The sequence below is a fragment of the Schistocerca americana genome, chromosome 3, assembly GCF_021461395.2.
Source record: "Schistocerca americana isolate TAMUIC-IGC-003095 chromosome 3, iqSchAmer2.1, whole genome shotgun sequence".
Lineage (NCBI taxonomy): Eukaryota > Metazoa > Arthropoda > Insecta > Orthoptera > Acrididae > Schistocerca > Schistocerca americana.
Genome location: NC_060121.1, coordinates 53,191,481 through 53,204,333, shown reverse-complemented (window position 1 = coordinate 53,204,333; position 12,853 = coordinate 53,191,481). Strand labels below are relative to the sequence as shown.

At 38.7% G+C, this 12,853-nt stretch overlaps 1 protein-coding gene across 1 annotated transcript in view; it reads left to right on the top strand.

Annotated features, from left to right (window-relative positions):
* LOC124605866 (longitudinals lacking protein-like) overlaps positions 1-12,853 on the top strand; it is a 94,234-nt gene that overhangs the window by 37,654 nt on the left and 43,727 nt on the right. The window contains exon 3 of the mRNA XM_047137813.1: positions 61-145. Within this exon, the coding sequence (XP_046993769.1) occupies positions 61-145 (85 nt within the window). The remainder of the gene's footprint in view (positions 1-60; positions 146-12,853) is intronic.

Genomic DNA, 12,853 nt, shown 5'->3' with positions numbered 1-12,853 from the left:
CTGCTTCTACCCTCAATACCAAAGAAACAGTAATTAATAATGGTATTCTTGATTAAACAGGCAGCAGAACGTCTGGAATTGAAGGGCTTGCCAGAGAACACAAGGCTGCAAGAGGCTTCCGCAGGTTCGGGGTCTGGCTCCACAGGTAATTCAGTCCTTGCAGCTATGGAAAGTGTACTGTAAAAGTTAAAATTTTAGTACTTGTGCTACAGAATACTGTTTGCACCTTACAGTGGGCTCATTTCCTCTTGGTGTATTTTGTTTTATGACATTGATTAACTGTAGTTTTTTTCTGTTTTTTAAAAAAATGCATTTAAACTTTTTTCTGAAGTATGGGATGTTTAACTCCAACCAACCTTCCTTTCCCCTTTTAGTGAAATTTGATGGTAACCCCAGTGTTGTAAGAATGCAATGCTACCACCAATACAGTATTGCAACTGGTTATTTATTTTTAACCACATACAATTTTAATTTCAGATCCTTGAGTCTTAATTTTTCATGGCAGCTAATCTATTTTTAGAAATGTTGCCTACAATGTCATTGGCTTTGTCATACCTCTGTGCATTCTCAACTGTAAATCGACACTCCTTTGTAAACGTGCTAATATACTAATACAACTGTAAGGAATTTATTAGGTCAGTGAAATTTAATGCAATTTTGCCATATGATGACATGATGGAGACCGTGGCTGTTGTTTGAAGACAAATGTTGATGGTGTTAGGACAGCAACCAGCCACAAATTTACTTTCAGTTCCTTTATTCAAAGGGAACCGTTACCGGTTTCGAATCATTGTGATTCATCCTCAGATGGTTTACACACTTTCTTTGCCATGTTGTGTGTTTTTTACAGATTAATTTTACTAAAATATAAATAATACGTAATTATAAACACGCCACACACAGATGGTTGCGTTACAGATTTTTGTTGCATGTGACTTATATATGTCACATGCACGTAAGTCACATGCAATGAAAATTGTTAACGCAACCGTCTGTGTGTGGCGTGTTTATGATTATGTGTTATTTATATTTTAGGAAAATTAATCTGTAAAAAACACTCAACATGTCATAAAGAAAGCGTGTTAACCATCTGACAATGAATCATGATGATACGAAACCGGTAACGGTGCCCTTTGAATAAAGGAACTGAAAGTAAATTTGTGGCTAGTTGCTGTCCTAACACCATCAACAATAGTGAAATTTAAATTTCTTTTAGGATACACAGTGAACACTGCATTTATGATAACAACAGGGAACATTTGTGGTGCAGGCTCTTGATGGGGCTACGGTATTGGTCTATCTGCAGGTAGAGTACAGTATTTCTTTGCTGTGGCTCTATGAGGGGGTGAGTGGTGGGATATTCGCTCCAGGAAAGATCCTGAATACTTACGTGACAGCAGGCTATGTGGCCCTGGCACTGTCCTGGATGGATCAAAAGAAGGAAAAATTCCTGCCCCTTTATGGGACTGAGCCGGGGACCTCCAGTGTTTGTCTACCATCCTTCTCATAATGACTGACACCTGAATTTGAGCTCATATTCTGATTACATCACATGACAAACATCAGACTGTCATATCTTGCTGGACTCATAAAAATGTTTACTTTTATTTTATACATGAATATCATACTTAAGTTGAAAAGAGAACAATATATGCAGTAATATTTAAAGGAAGGCATGATTTTTCACGCATTTTTGGTGAGTGTCAGCTTTGAGGACTCGTAGAAATCAGGCTGTAATTAGGAGAGAAAAATGTCCTGTTTGTAGTTTAAAGATACACTCATTCTCTATTCACAGGTGAACTTTCATCACTTTCCATTTAGCTATTTTGTAGCAATTGTGGTTGATGTAAATTACCACAAATTGTTAAATGCTGATGCATATCAGCAACACACAAAGTGTAAATGCAAGCTCTGTTGTCGCCTTTCACAGCTGTTATATTTTTATGTCTATTACTCTACATAAAACGCTAGTTTCACATCTTTAATTTGTTTGCTGATTTGTCTTATGTGGTGCATGCTTGCTTGTGCTATGTTGCCAGACCTCAGAACAGTATTTTCAATTCTTTGTTCATTGTTGCAATGTTTACATTGGGTCTTCCCATCATAAGGGGAACAATCTTGCTCCCATTCATTGTTGTGTACTTGTGTGAGGCAATCATCATAACACAGTTAGTTGCTTTGCACTCGTGTGAAAATGTCTGTCTTTTACGTAGTTGTGGAAAGTGTGTGATAATCTGTGTGCATACTTACTTAGAAGCATAAAAAGAACAAGGCACAGGCAGTTCCACGTCACCACCAGTGTGCAGAACTTGTGAATGTCATGGTGTTATGGAAGTAGAAGACTTTAAATGCAGTGATAGTAGATGACTTTAAATGTGAACATTTTAGGTTAAGCTTTACCATAACTGTTATTGACATGAAATGAAAGAACAAGTTTATTGTTACCAGTCACTTTATCTATCTCCATGACCTGTTTCAAAGGTTTAAACCACTGTCATCAGGTGGATTTACATTTGTGTATGTGTGTTGTTATTTTTTTGGAGGGACTTGCGGCACTGTCTCACGTGGTCACAGGTTCCTTTCACTGTCATAATGCATCACGTGTGTACTGTCGTATTTTGTAGACGTAAAAAGAAAGTGGATGAAGTGGATTTCGAGATAATAGAGGAAAACTGCATGTCTCATATTCTCAAAAAGTGGTTCTGGCAGGCAACAGAAGTTGGCATTGGAAAGTTTACAGAAGGAATCATAAGAAGGAAAATCCACAACTTCTAAGTGGAGAAATGTTAGCATCTGTATTGGAAAAGTTGAAAACAGAAGTGGAAGGTTTTCATTAAATCAGTGAAACAACCCTTTAACGTGCTAATCTAAAATTGGGCTTCAGATATAAGTAGTTCAAAAAATACCTGTGCTGATGGAAAATAACAGAGTAGCAGGGAAAAGAGAAGAATTCTTGTGGGGGAAATAAGACACTTGTGAAACACTGGCTGGACTATTTATTACACTGATGGTAGTTGGTGTGGTGTAAATCATTCCAGAAAATTAGGATGGCAGAAACAAGAAACACTTCGTGTCAGAAAACATAAATGATAATTGCAGAGGAAGTGTGAATGAGTGGAATGGCTGGAGAGGAGGAATTCAAAGCACCTTTTGGTTCTGGAGTTCTAGAAAAAGGATTGTGATGTACCACATTGGGAATGAAGATGGATTTGACCGAAATGTTGGATTGTGTTTTATTGGGCATAAAGGAGGTGCAGAGTATCTTTTAGAATGAATTCCAGACACTATGAAGAGTGGTTTAGGAGCATTTGAAAAATTACCTAACAAGATCTGAAGTTGTTTTAAATCAAGCTCTATATCACACGATGATAAATCCAGTACCACAAAGGATTCCGCTATTGAACGAATGGAAAGCAATAATGCAGACCTTCCGTATAATGCGACATTGTAAGAATAATTTACTACAGCTGTCCTACTGGGGCACAAGTGACTGCACTTCAGCTCACAAGAATAGATTTTGGAATATGTATTGCGGTCAGTGGTCAAGAAAATTAAACATCCGTGATTGCCAATGGCACACTGAAAATTTGGCACCATTGAATTTACTTGGACATTTGACAAGAACATGATAGGAGAGGAAGACAAGAATTTTAAGATAACTGATACTTTACACTTGCTTTGCTTTGCTTTGTTTTGCTTTGTTTTGCTTTGGAGAGTGTTCCCCAGACTGTTTGGAGGAATTCAGTGAGTCGTGTACACAAACTTCAAAACAGTTGTGCACAAAAATCCCACTGTATTGAAATAGAAATAGAACTGCTGCTGAGTCAAGTAGGCAGCTGCAATAGCAGCAGCAGTGAAACTGATTATGATAGGTTGGCCAATATTCATCATTATTTCTTGCAAAATGTATCCATCTGATAAATTTTTCATTTACTGTTAAAATGTACATTACATTTCATTGTTCATATATTGACGGCTGGTTGTATGTCAAGCATTCACATGCTGTTTAACATATTATTGCCCTCTGCTCACAACAACTGAATACGAAATGCTGTGTTGAAATGCGACTACGGAGCTTGCATTCTTTGCCGGTGAAAATGCGCTTACCTTGCATTACGACAGTCGTAGTGTGCTGATTCGACAACTGTGCTCTACCTGGCAGGATGGCCTTTGCCGGGAGTCACATATATTGCAGCTGCTAATGCAATTACTTTACAAACTCTTAACTGACAAACATATGGAGTATTTATTAATAATTATATTCAATGTAACCAGCACAAGTTTCAATTTTACACTCGTGCTTTCTCTGCCCAGTACCTACAACAGTAAGTTCAGTTTCAGCATCTTATGTTTGACATTATAGTGATTGAATATTAATCAGAAAATAACAAAAATCCAACTGCAAATGTAACTATGTTGTATCTGTGAATTGTGAAAAGGAAATTTATCTCCTAATTGGGGACTGACTTTTACAATCCTTCAAAGTTGACGTTTACCAATAAATGCTTAAAGAACTATGCTTTCTCATAAATATTTCTGTGCATATAGCAGCACTTTCAACTAAAATGTAATATTTGTACACTAAATAAAAGTAGACATTTCCAAGATTCTGGCAAGGTACAACACGTTGATCTTCATCCTACAATGTAACCAGAATATGAGCTCCAAATCAGTGGTCAGTCATTACAAAATCGATAATAGTGCACTGACCACAACACTCTCACTGACTCACATTATTGTAAGAAAATATTTCAGGAGATCTGGAAACTCCTGTATATGTGGTGGTGTATAATAAAATTTGGAAATTGGTAAGCTGGATGAATAGTGAAAATTTTGGTTCTTTGTCTCAAATAGTTAACTTGAAAATGTTCCTTGTGTGGCAAAAAGGTATATTTTTGGGAAGTGGTGTTTGAAGTTTCGTCACTAGTTTAATCGAGTCTCGTACCATAGGAAGATCTTCCTAAGTCACTGCACCTGAATCGGAATGACAAAGTGATTGACAGTTGTTTACAGGACAGTTGCCATAGCAACAACCAACCAGAGACCGAATTTCTTCATGCCTCTATTCTGTTCACCATTGTCATCATTCTGCTGCATCACATGTCAGTTGCCAAAGTCAAATGCTGATGACACTTGTGGCCAATAACATAACAGTCAGGATTCATTTTCATTGTTGCATTGCTTCCTTATGTGGCTTATTTATTTTTTGTTACAGAATGTCCTAAACAAGTTGTGAAAGTGTACCAGAAAGTAATTAGATTATTGCCACCCTGCTAAGCAAACTAGTGCTACATGGTAACAGACACAATGTGAATGATACCAGTACAGATATGCCCAGCTGTTCTGCAGCAGCCATTTTATGTGTACGATGACAAATAGGAACGGACAACTTTGCCTCCTCCCATAATAGTGTCAATCACTTTATCATTTCGATCTAGGTATAGACAACTCATCTGTGTTTCTTCTTCTAGCTTTTGTGCTTTGTGTAGCTGGACTTTCCAAATTCCCTCTCAGCATTCTTGTTTCTCTAATTGTCTTCAATGATATAGTGCTGATCATCTTTTTACCAGAGCACATAAAACTTATAATATTTCCTTTACTGTATGTGGCAATAGCATCATGTTATTCACAGTAGAAAACAGTATACTTTGTCTGCCAGCCTTTAACCTGTATGTGGATTACATCAGTGGTGACCAGAAATTTGGTGTAAATACGATAGATATCAAGTATCACAGATTGTTTATACACATTATTGCAATGTATTAAAATATGTACCTGACATAACTGTATAAAGCTAATTTTCAGACATCTGTCTCATTATTAGTTATTTTAGAAATGTCTTCATGGCCAAGCACATAATCAGAAACATAGTGTGAATGATAAGATTTTGACCAACGAAGCTTCTTTTCGCACTAGAAGTTGGAATTGATAACTCTTTACACACAATTTCACTACTGTTAGCAGCATTCCTTGCATTACCAAGAGAAACTCTCATTATTCTGTTATGTCAACGAAAATAATCAATGGGATTTGGAGATTTACAGAGGAAGCCAGGTTAATATGCGATACAGAGATCATTGCTAAAACATCGTGCAGGAGTTCATAAAAGTGAAAAGCTATGTGTGTTGCATGAAACAGATGTAGAAGGGGGGAAGTGAAAAATAGACAAGTCAGAAAATGAAAGACGTAAAAAACTAAAACAGAGTAAAGAAAGGAGTAGTTACTGTGAAGAAATGCTGAGACCCTGAAATTAATGTGAATTAAGGCCAGGCGGGTGGTGAGAACCAAAGACATGTTGCAGCTCTAGTTCCCACCTTGGTGTTCTGAGAAACTGGTGTCTAGGAGAAGAAATCCAGATGGTGCATGTGGTGAAACAGGCACAGAGGTCACGAGTGTCATGTTGTAGAGCATGCTCTGCAAAAGAATACTGTGTGTTGCCAGCATGCACCCTCTGCTGATACACATTCATCATAATAACTGATAATGTGGTGGTAGTCACACCAATCTAAAATGCCAAACAGTGTTAACATAACAGCAGATGTGTCATTTCACATTTTACTCCCTTTGATAGTATATGTTATGCCACTTACAGCGCTGGTGTAGGTGGTGGTAGAAGGGTACGTAAGACAAGTCTTGCAACAGGGATGTTCGTAGGGATTGGAGCCAAAGGATAGGGAGATGGGTGGAGAAGGAACATAGGTTCTAACAAGTGTATTATGGAGATTGAGAGGGTGATGAAAAGATATTCTAGGTGTAGTGGTCAAAATCTGACAGAACTGATTTCATTTCAGGGCCTAATTTCAAGAAATTATAGTGTTGTTGAAGAAACTGAAAAATACATTCCAAACCAGGGTAATACTGAGTGACAAGTTGTGTGTTCCGAAGTTGTTTTTTTGGAGGGATCAGCAATACCTGGCAAAGTGGTTCTAGGCTCTTCAGTCTGGAACCGCGCAACCGCTACGGTTGCAGGTACGAATCCTGCCTCGGGCATGGATGTGTCTGATGTCTTTAGGTTAGTTAGGCTAAAGTAGTTCTAAGTTCTAGCTGACTGATGATCTCACATGTTAAATCCCATAGTGCTCAGAGCCATTTGAGTCAACAATACCAGGACTGAACGTGATGGCCCAGGAAATCTCATTTTGAACTAGGCTTAAAGGGTCTGCAAACGTATATATTTGCCTCGAATGACGAGGCTGTGTGGGAGGGAATGTTTGACATGAAAGGATGGGAACTGTCAAAATGTAAGTACTGTTGTTCGTTAGAAGGTTTAATGTGGACAGAAGTGTGTAGCCCATCTTCAGTGAGGACAGTATCAAAATCGAGGAAAGTGGCATGGGATTTGGAATAGGAACCTGTGAAATTTAATTGGGGGAAGGTATTTAGAGATTCCAGGAATTTTAACAAATCAGCCCCACCATGAGTCCATATGGCAAAGATATCAATGTACCTAATCCAAACCTCCCTCTTTACTAACATCCCCTATGTACATGGTCTGTTTGCCACTGAACATTTTCTCAGTCAGCCCCATGTGATTCCGAACCTATGGCGTCCCCCCTGCTCACCTTAACCAACTTTATACTTACTGACAACTACGTCCCCTTAGAGGGGCAGATATACAAATGGATCAGGGGTACAACTGTGGAAACCAGGATGGCTACTTCCTGTGCCAATCTTTTCCTGTATCACGTGCAGGGAGCTTTCCTGGGATCCGTAAGTCTTCAGCCCCTGGTTTGGTTTAGATACATTGATGATATCTTTGCCATATGGACTCATGGTGAGGCTGACTTGTTAAAATTTCTGGAATCTTTGAACACCTTCTCCAAATAAATTTTATATGATCCCATTCCAAATCTCATGCCACTTTCCTTGATATTGATCTTGTCCTCATCGAAGGCCACTTCCATCACCTTCAAACATACTGACAAACAACAGGACTAACATTTTGTCATCCTTTCCGTGTCAAACATCTTGGGTTGGAGGCAGACATATTTGTTTGGATGCAGACCCCACAGCAATACAGCACCACTGTCACCTCAGCCTTCACTGGACATGAGTACCCTACCAATCTAGTTCAAAAGCAGATTACCTGGGCCGTCACATCCAGTCCTGGTACTGCTGATCCCCCCCCCCCCCAATAGAACAACTTCAGAGCAAACTACTTTTCACTCAGTATTATCCTGGTCTGGAACACATTAATGAGCTACTTTGACAAGGCTATGACCTCCTAAAATCATGCCCTGAAACAAGATTCGTTCTGTCTTGAAATTTTATCCACCACACTCAGAACAGCTTTCCTTCGCCTTCCCAACCTCCGCCATATTTACGTCAGGCACGATGCTCCTTCTGCACCATCTTCCTACCCCATGGCTCCTACCCCTGTGACAGTCCTCACTCCTAACTCTACCTACACCAGCCCTGTAAGTGGCGAAACATATTCTATCAAAGGGAGAGTCACCCATGCAACAAGTTATATATTAGTTGTTATGTAAACACTGTTTGGCCTTTTAGATTGGCACGACCACCACCACGTGTTTCAGCACACGTACTTTTACTGGATTCTTCCCCCACACACTAGTTCCTCAGAACTCTGCAGATAGGAATTAGCACTGCAACATGGCCTTGGTTCTTGCCATCTACCTGTCTTTAATTTACGTTAATTTCTGAGCCTCAGAATTTCTTCACAGTAGCTACTTCTTTCTTCACCCCATCTTACAAGGGAACCGCCCCATCACACCCCCCTCAGATTTAGTTATAAGTTGGCACAGTGGATAGGCCTTGAAAAACTGAACACAGATCAATAGAGAAAACAGGAAGAAGTTGTATGGAACTGTGAAAAAATAAGCGAAATAGACAAACTGAGTAGTCCATGCGTAAGACAGGCAAAATCAAGGATAGTGTGAGCTCAGGAGCGCCGAGGTCCCGTTGTTAGCGTCAGCAGCTGCGGAACGAGAGGTCCTTGATTCAAGTCTTCCCTCGAGTGAAAAGTTTACTTTGTTTATTTTCACAAAGTAATGATCTGTCCATTTGTTCATTGACGTCTCTGTTCACTGTAATAAGTTTAGTGTCTTTGTTTTGTGATCGCACCGCAAAACCGTGCAATTAATAGACGAAAGGACGTGCCTCTCCAATGGGAACCAAAAACATTTGACCGCAAGGTCATAGGTCAACCAATTCTCCCACAGGAAAACACGTCTGATATATTCTATACAACACTGGTGACGGCATGTGCGTCACGTGACAGGAATATGTTCTCGACGCACCTAACTTGTACACTTGGCGAATAGGTAAAAAAGATTCTTCTACCTATCCTGATTTAGGTTTTCTTGTGGATGTGATAATCACTCCCAAAAAAGTGATGAAAACATAAGAGTTTGTCACATAAACTGCAACAAATGAATGCAACAAGTCGCATAGTTTTCCCTGTGCTCTCTCAAAATATATGTTTTTAACGTCCCCATACTATGGCGCAGTTATCCCGCAATGGACGGATGGATGGACAGATAATAATTGTCTGAAAAAAAAAATAATTAAACTTTTCACTCGAGGAAACACTTGAACCAAGAACCTCCCGTTCTGCTGCTGCTTACGCTAACCACGGGACCACGGCGCTCCTGAGCTCACAGTATCCTTCATGTTGCCTATCTTGCAGATGGACTACTCACTTTGTAAATTTTGCTTATATTTTTCATAGTTCCACGCAACTTCTTCCTTTTTTCTCGATTGATCTATGTTCAGTTTTTCAAGGCCGATCCACTGTGCCAACTTACAACTAAATCTGAGGGAGGTGCGATGGGGAGGTTCCCTTGTTAGTAAGAGTAAAAGCTGAGTGCATTGTGGGAGGGGGGACAGCAAAAAATAGATAGATTAGAAAACTAACTTGTACATGATGTTTTAGCAGTAATCCCTGTCTTCAACCTTTAAGCTCTCAGCTTTTCAAATGTTCTCTGATAAAGTCCCCAACAATCAGTCTTTCCTTCTCCATCTGGCAAGTCCCCCAGACCTGCAGTTCTGGATGACTTTTCTGAAATGTATTGCTTTTCCTATACCCCTCTGGTCCTTGTTCTGCACACTTCTTCCTTCCCCTTCTGCCAGGAGGAGGACCCACTGGCTCCGAAAGGTTGCATAAGTATAACCTTCTTTATGTGTGTGTTCTGCTGCTGCTTGATGAGTAGATTTTATTTTTATCCATACAATTTAATTATTCTGTTACTTATGTACCTTCCTTGATCATTATCCTTATAAAAACTTGATTGCCGAATCACACAGTCTGTTGTCAATTCACAAATTGCTTTGTTAGTTCAGGCAATAAAGTTGGAACATTTTTCTTGAGACTCTCTGTTTGAAATGGAACGAATTGTCTGTAGCCTTGGTTAGCTAATTGTGGAATCATACTTCAGATTTATTAGCTGCAAAATTACTGAATAATTTGAATGGTATATTTTTTCAGACAGCATGATGCAACAAACCTGCATTGTCATAGTTTTAGAGAATAAATTACAATACTTTCAGTTAAGCCAAATACAAAATACATTAATCATTTTATTGAAAAGCCTACTATTTCGGTACTAAAAACTTAAAAAATGAAATATTAGACTTGCATGCAAATCTAATATAACAGCAAGTGTCACATTTAATCTTGGACATGGTTTCAAAATAAAAATGGTGACTATGAAAAAAAGGTTTATTTGATTTCTTCCAAACATATCAATCTTTGTTGTAAACATTTGTTTGAAATTCTTGTATGTTCTTATTTATAATTTTTTTTCCACAAAGAACCTTTTCAAAACTTTTTGTCTCCTTGTTCTTCACAAGTGCTGGTTGTCACTTTTTGTTATGTCTTTTCTCGTTATAACAGAACCAGAAATCAGCCTATTTGATACTATTTAAGAAGCCGGCCGGAGTGGCCGTGCGGTTCTAGGCACTACAGTCTGGAGCCGAGCGACCACTATGGTCACAGGTTCAAATCCTGCCTCGGGCATGGATGTGTTTGATGTCCTTAGGTTAGTTAGGTTTAATTAGTTAAAAGTTCTAGGCAACTGATGACCTCAGAAGTTAAGTCGCATATTGCTCAGAGCAATTTGAACTATTTAAGGTTATCATTTCAAGGCTTCAGATCTTAGTTTCAGCTCTAGAATAGCATCTTAAATTAAGAAAAATATATTTCTGGATAATAAGAGCAATTATAACATGGAAAACACTGTTGCCTGATCAGCTGTTGTACCAAAAGACAATTATAGAGCAGTTTTGTTTATATAACAATAACAACATCGAAACTTGGATCACAAGTTACTGGGCACCTATTAGTGATCATTAAGATGGGGTGTGTCCACCCTTCTCCTTTACAATGGCTCGAACTCTTCTGGGTACACTTTCATCAGTTCTTCCTCGATAGTTGATACTGGAGAAGATGGAGATGGTGGACATAGGGTTTGGAGTGAAGCCACCTTTATAGCTCATCCCTAAGATGAACTATTGCTTTCACAATGGAACACGGGCAGACAGGCACACTTCAGGACTGTCACTGTCAATACACCATTCCATCACAATTCTGCTTCATGACAGGTGGCATTGTTGAACTGATTCAGTCATTGTCTCTGCAGTCTCCCTCTGCTGTAGACAGTACACAATACTCTCAAATATATGCATTTAGCATTTTCTAAATTGCAATATGGGGAGAACAAGTTAACGAGGAGGACTGGCATATTGTAAGACTGTCACCTGTCTGTGTCACTGTTGGCACTAAGATGACGGCAGATAACATTCACATATCATTTCGCAAATCCGAATCCTACCATCAAATTGCCATGTAGTACAGAACAATTTGTCACTTCACTCCAGATACCTCGGTTCCAGTTGTCCACTATAAAGTGTATATTGCTCATTATGTGAACTTCAGCATTGCTTAATATTAAGAACAGGAACGTGTAGTATGCGGAAGCTGCTCAGCCATTTTTGGTGAGGAAGGCAGAACATAGACTGAGGCAGCTACTTCCACTCTCTTCTGTCAGTATTTCAAAGAGGAACATATTCATCTTTTACGTGCTCCAGCAGGGGCATTTTTCTGCTGGTTTATCTGATGGTACCATTTGTTGCATGAGATACTGCTGGCAAAATTAGAGCAAATTAACAGTTGTTTGTGATGCAGCAGTTTCATTCAGAGAATGTGGTATTATACAAACATGTATCATCAACCTACTATTAGCAGTGCTAGCTTGTGTTGCATGTTGCATGCAATGCTATCCTGTATTGCGGAACATGTGAACGTTTAAGTTCATAATCGTCCCATTGGATAGAGGACAGGAATATAAACATTACTTACCAATAATACAGTATTTGCTAATGCTCGATTTTCTGTAGAAAGTCCATGTGGTCATCACACTGATTTTAGATGCTTTTGCTTCAACAGTATATCTTCCCACAGAAACAAAGATTTACTGATATTAGTATCATCCATGTGATTTGTTTACATCATTTCAGGTATTAAAATACATCACTTTGTTTTTCTATGAAAGTAAGGAAAAATATGATTTCTAATTACAGAACTGACACAGCAAGTTAAATTTGCTGCCTCCAAAGGGTATTTTCTTTTCCAAGCACATTTTCTGATTTCATAATTCTGGTACACCACACACATTTTCAGTCAGAATTGGAGTAGGTTGTGCTATCTACAAATTTAAATAACATTTATAAATATATTTGGATTTTCATTGTATTTAATTATAATAATTTCACTGAAAGAAAACTAGTATACCTGCATGATGAGCCCTTGCTAAGACCACACTCTAAATTTCACATTAAACCACCATTATTTGTGCAATGGGTAGCATATCATAATCTAGTTGCCTGTTATACC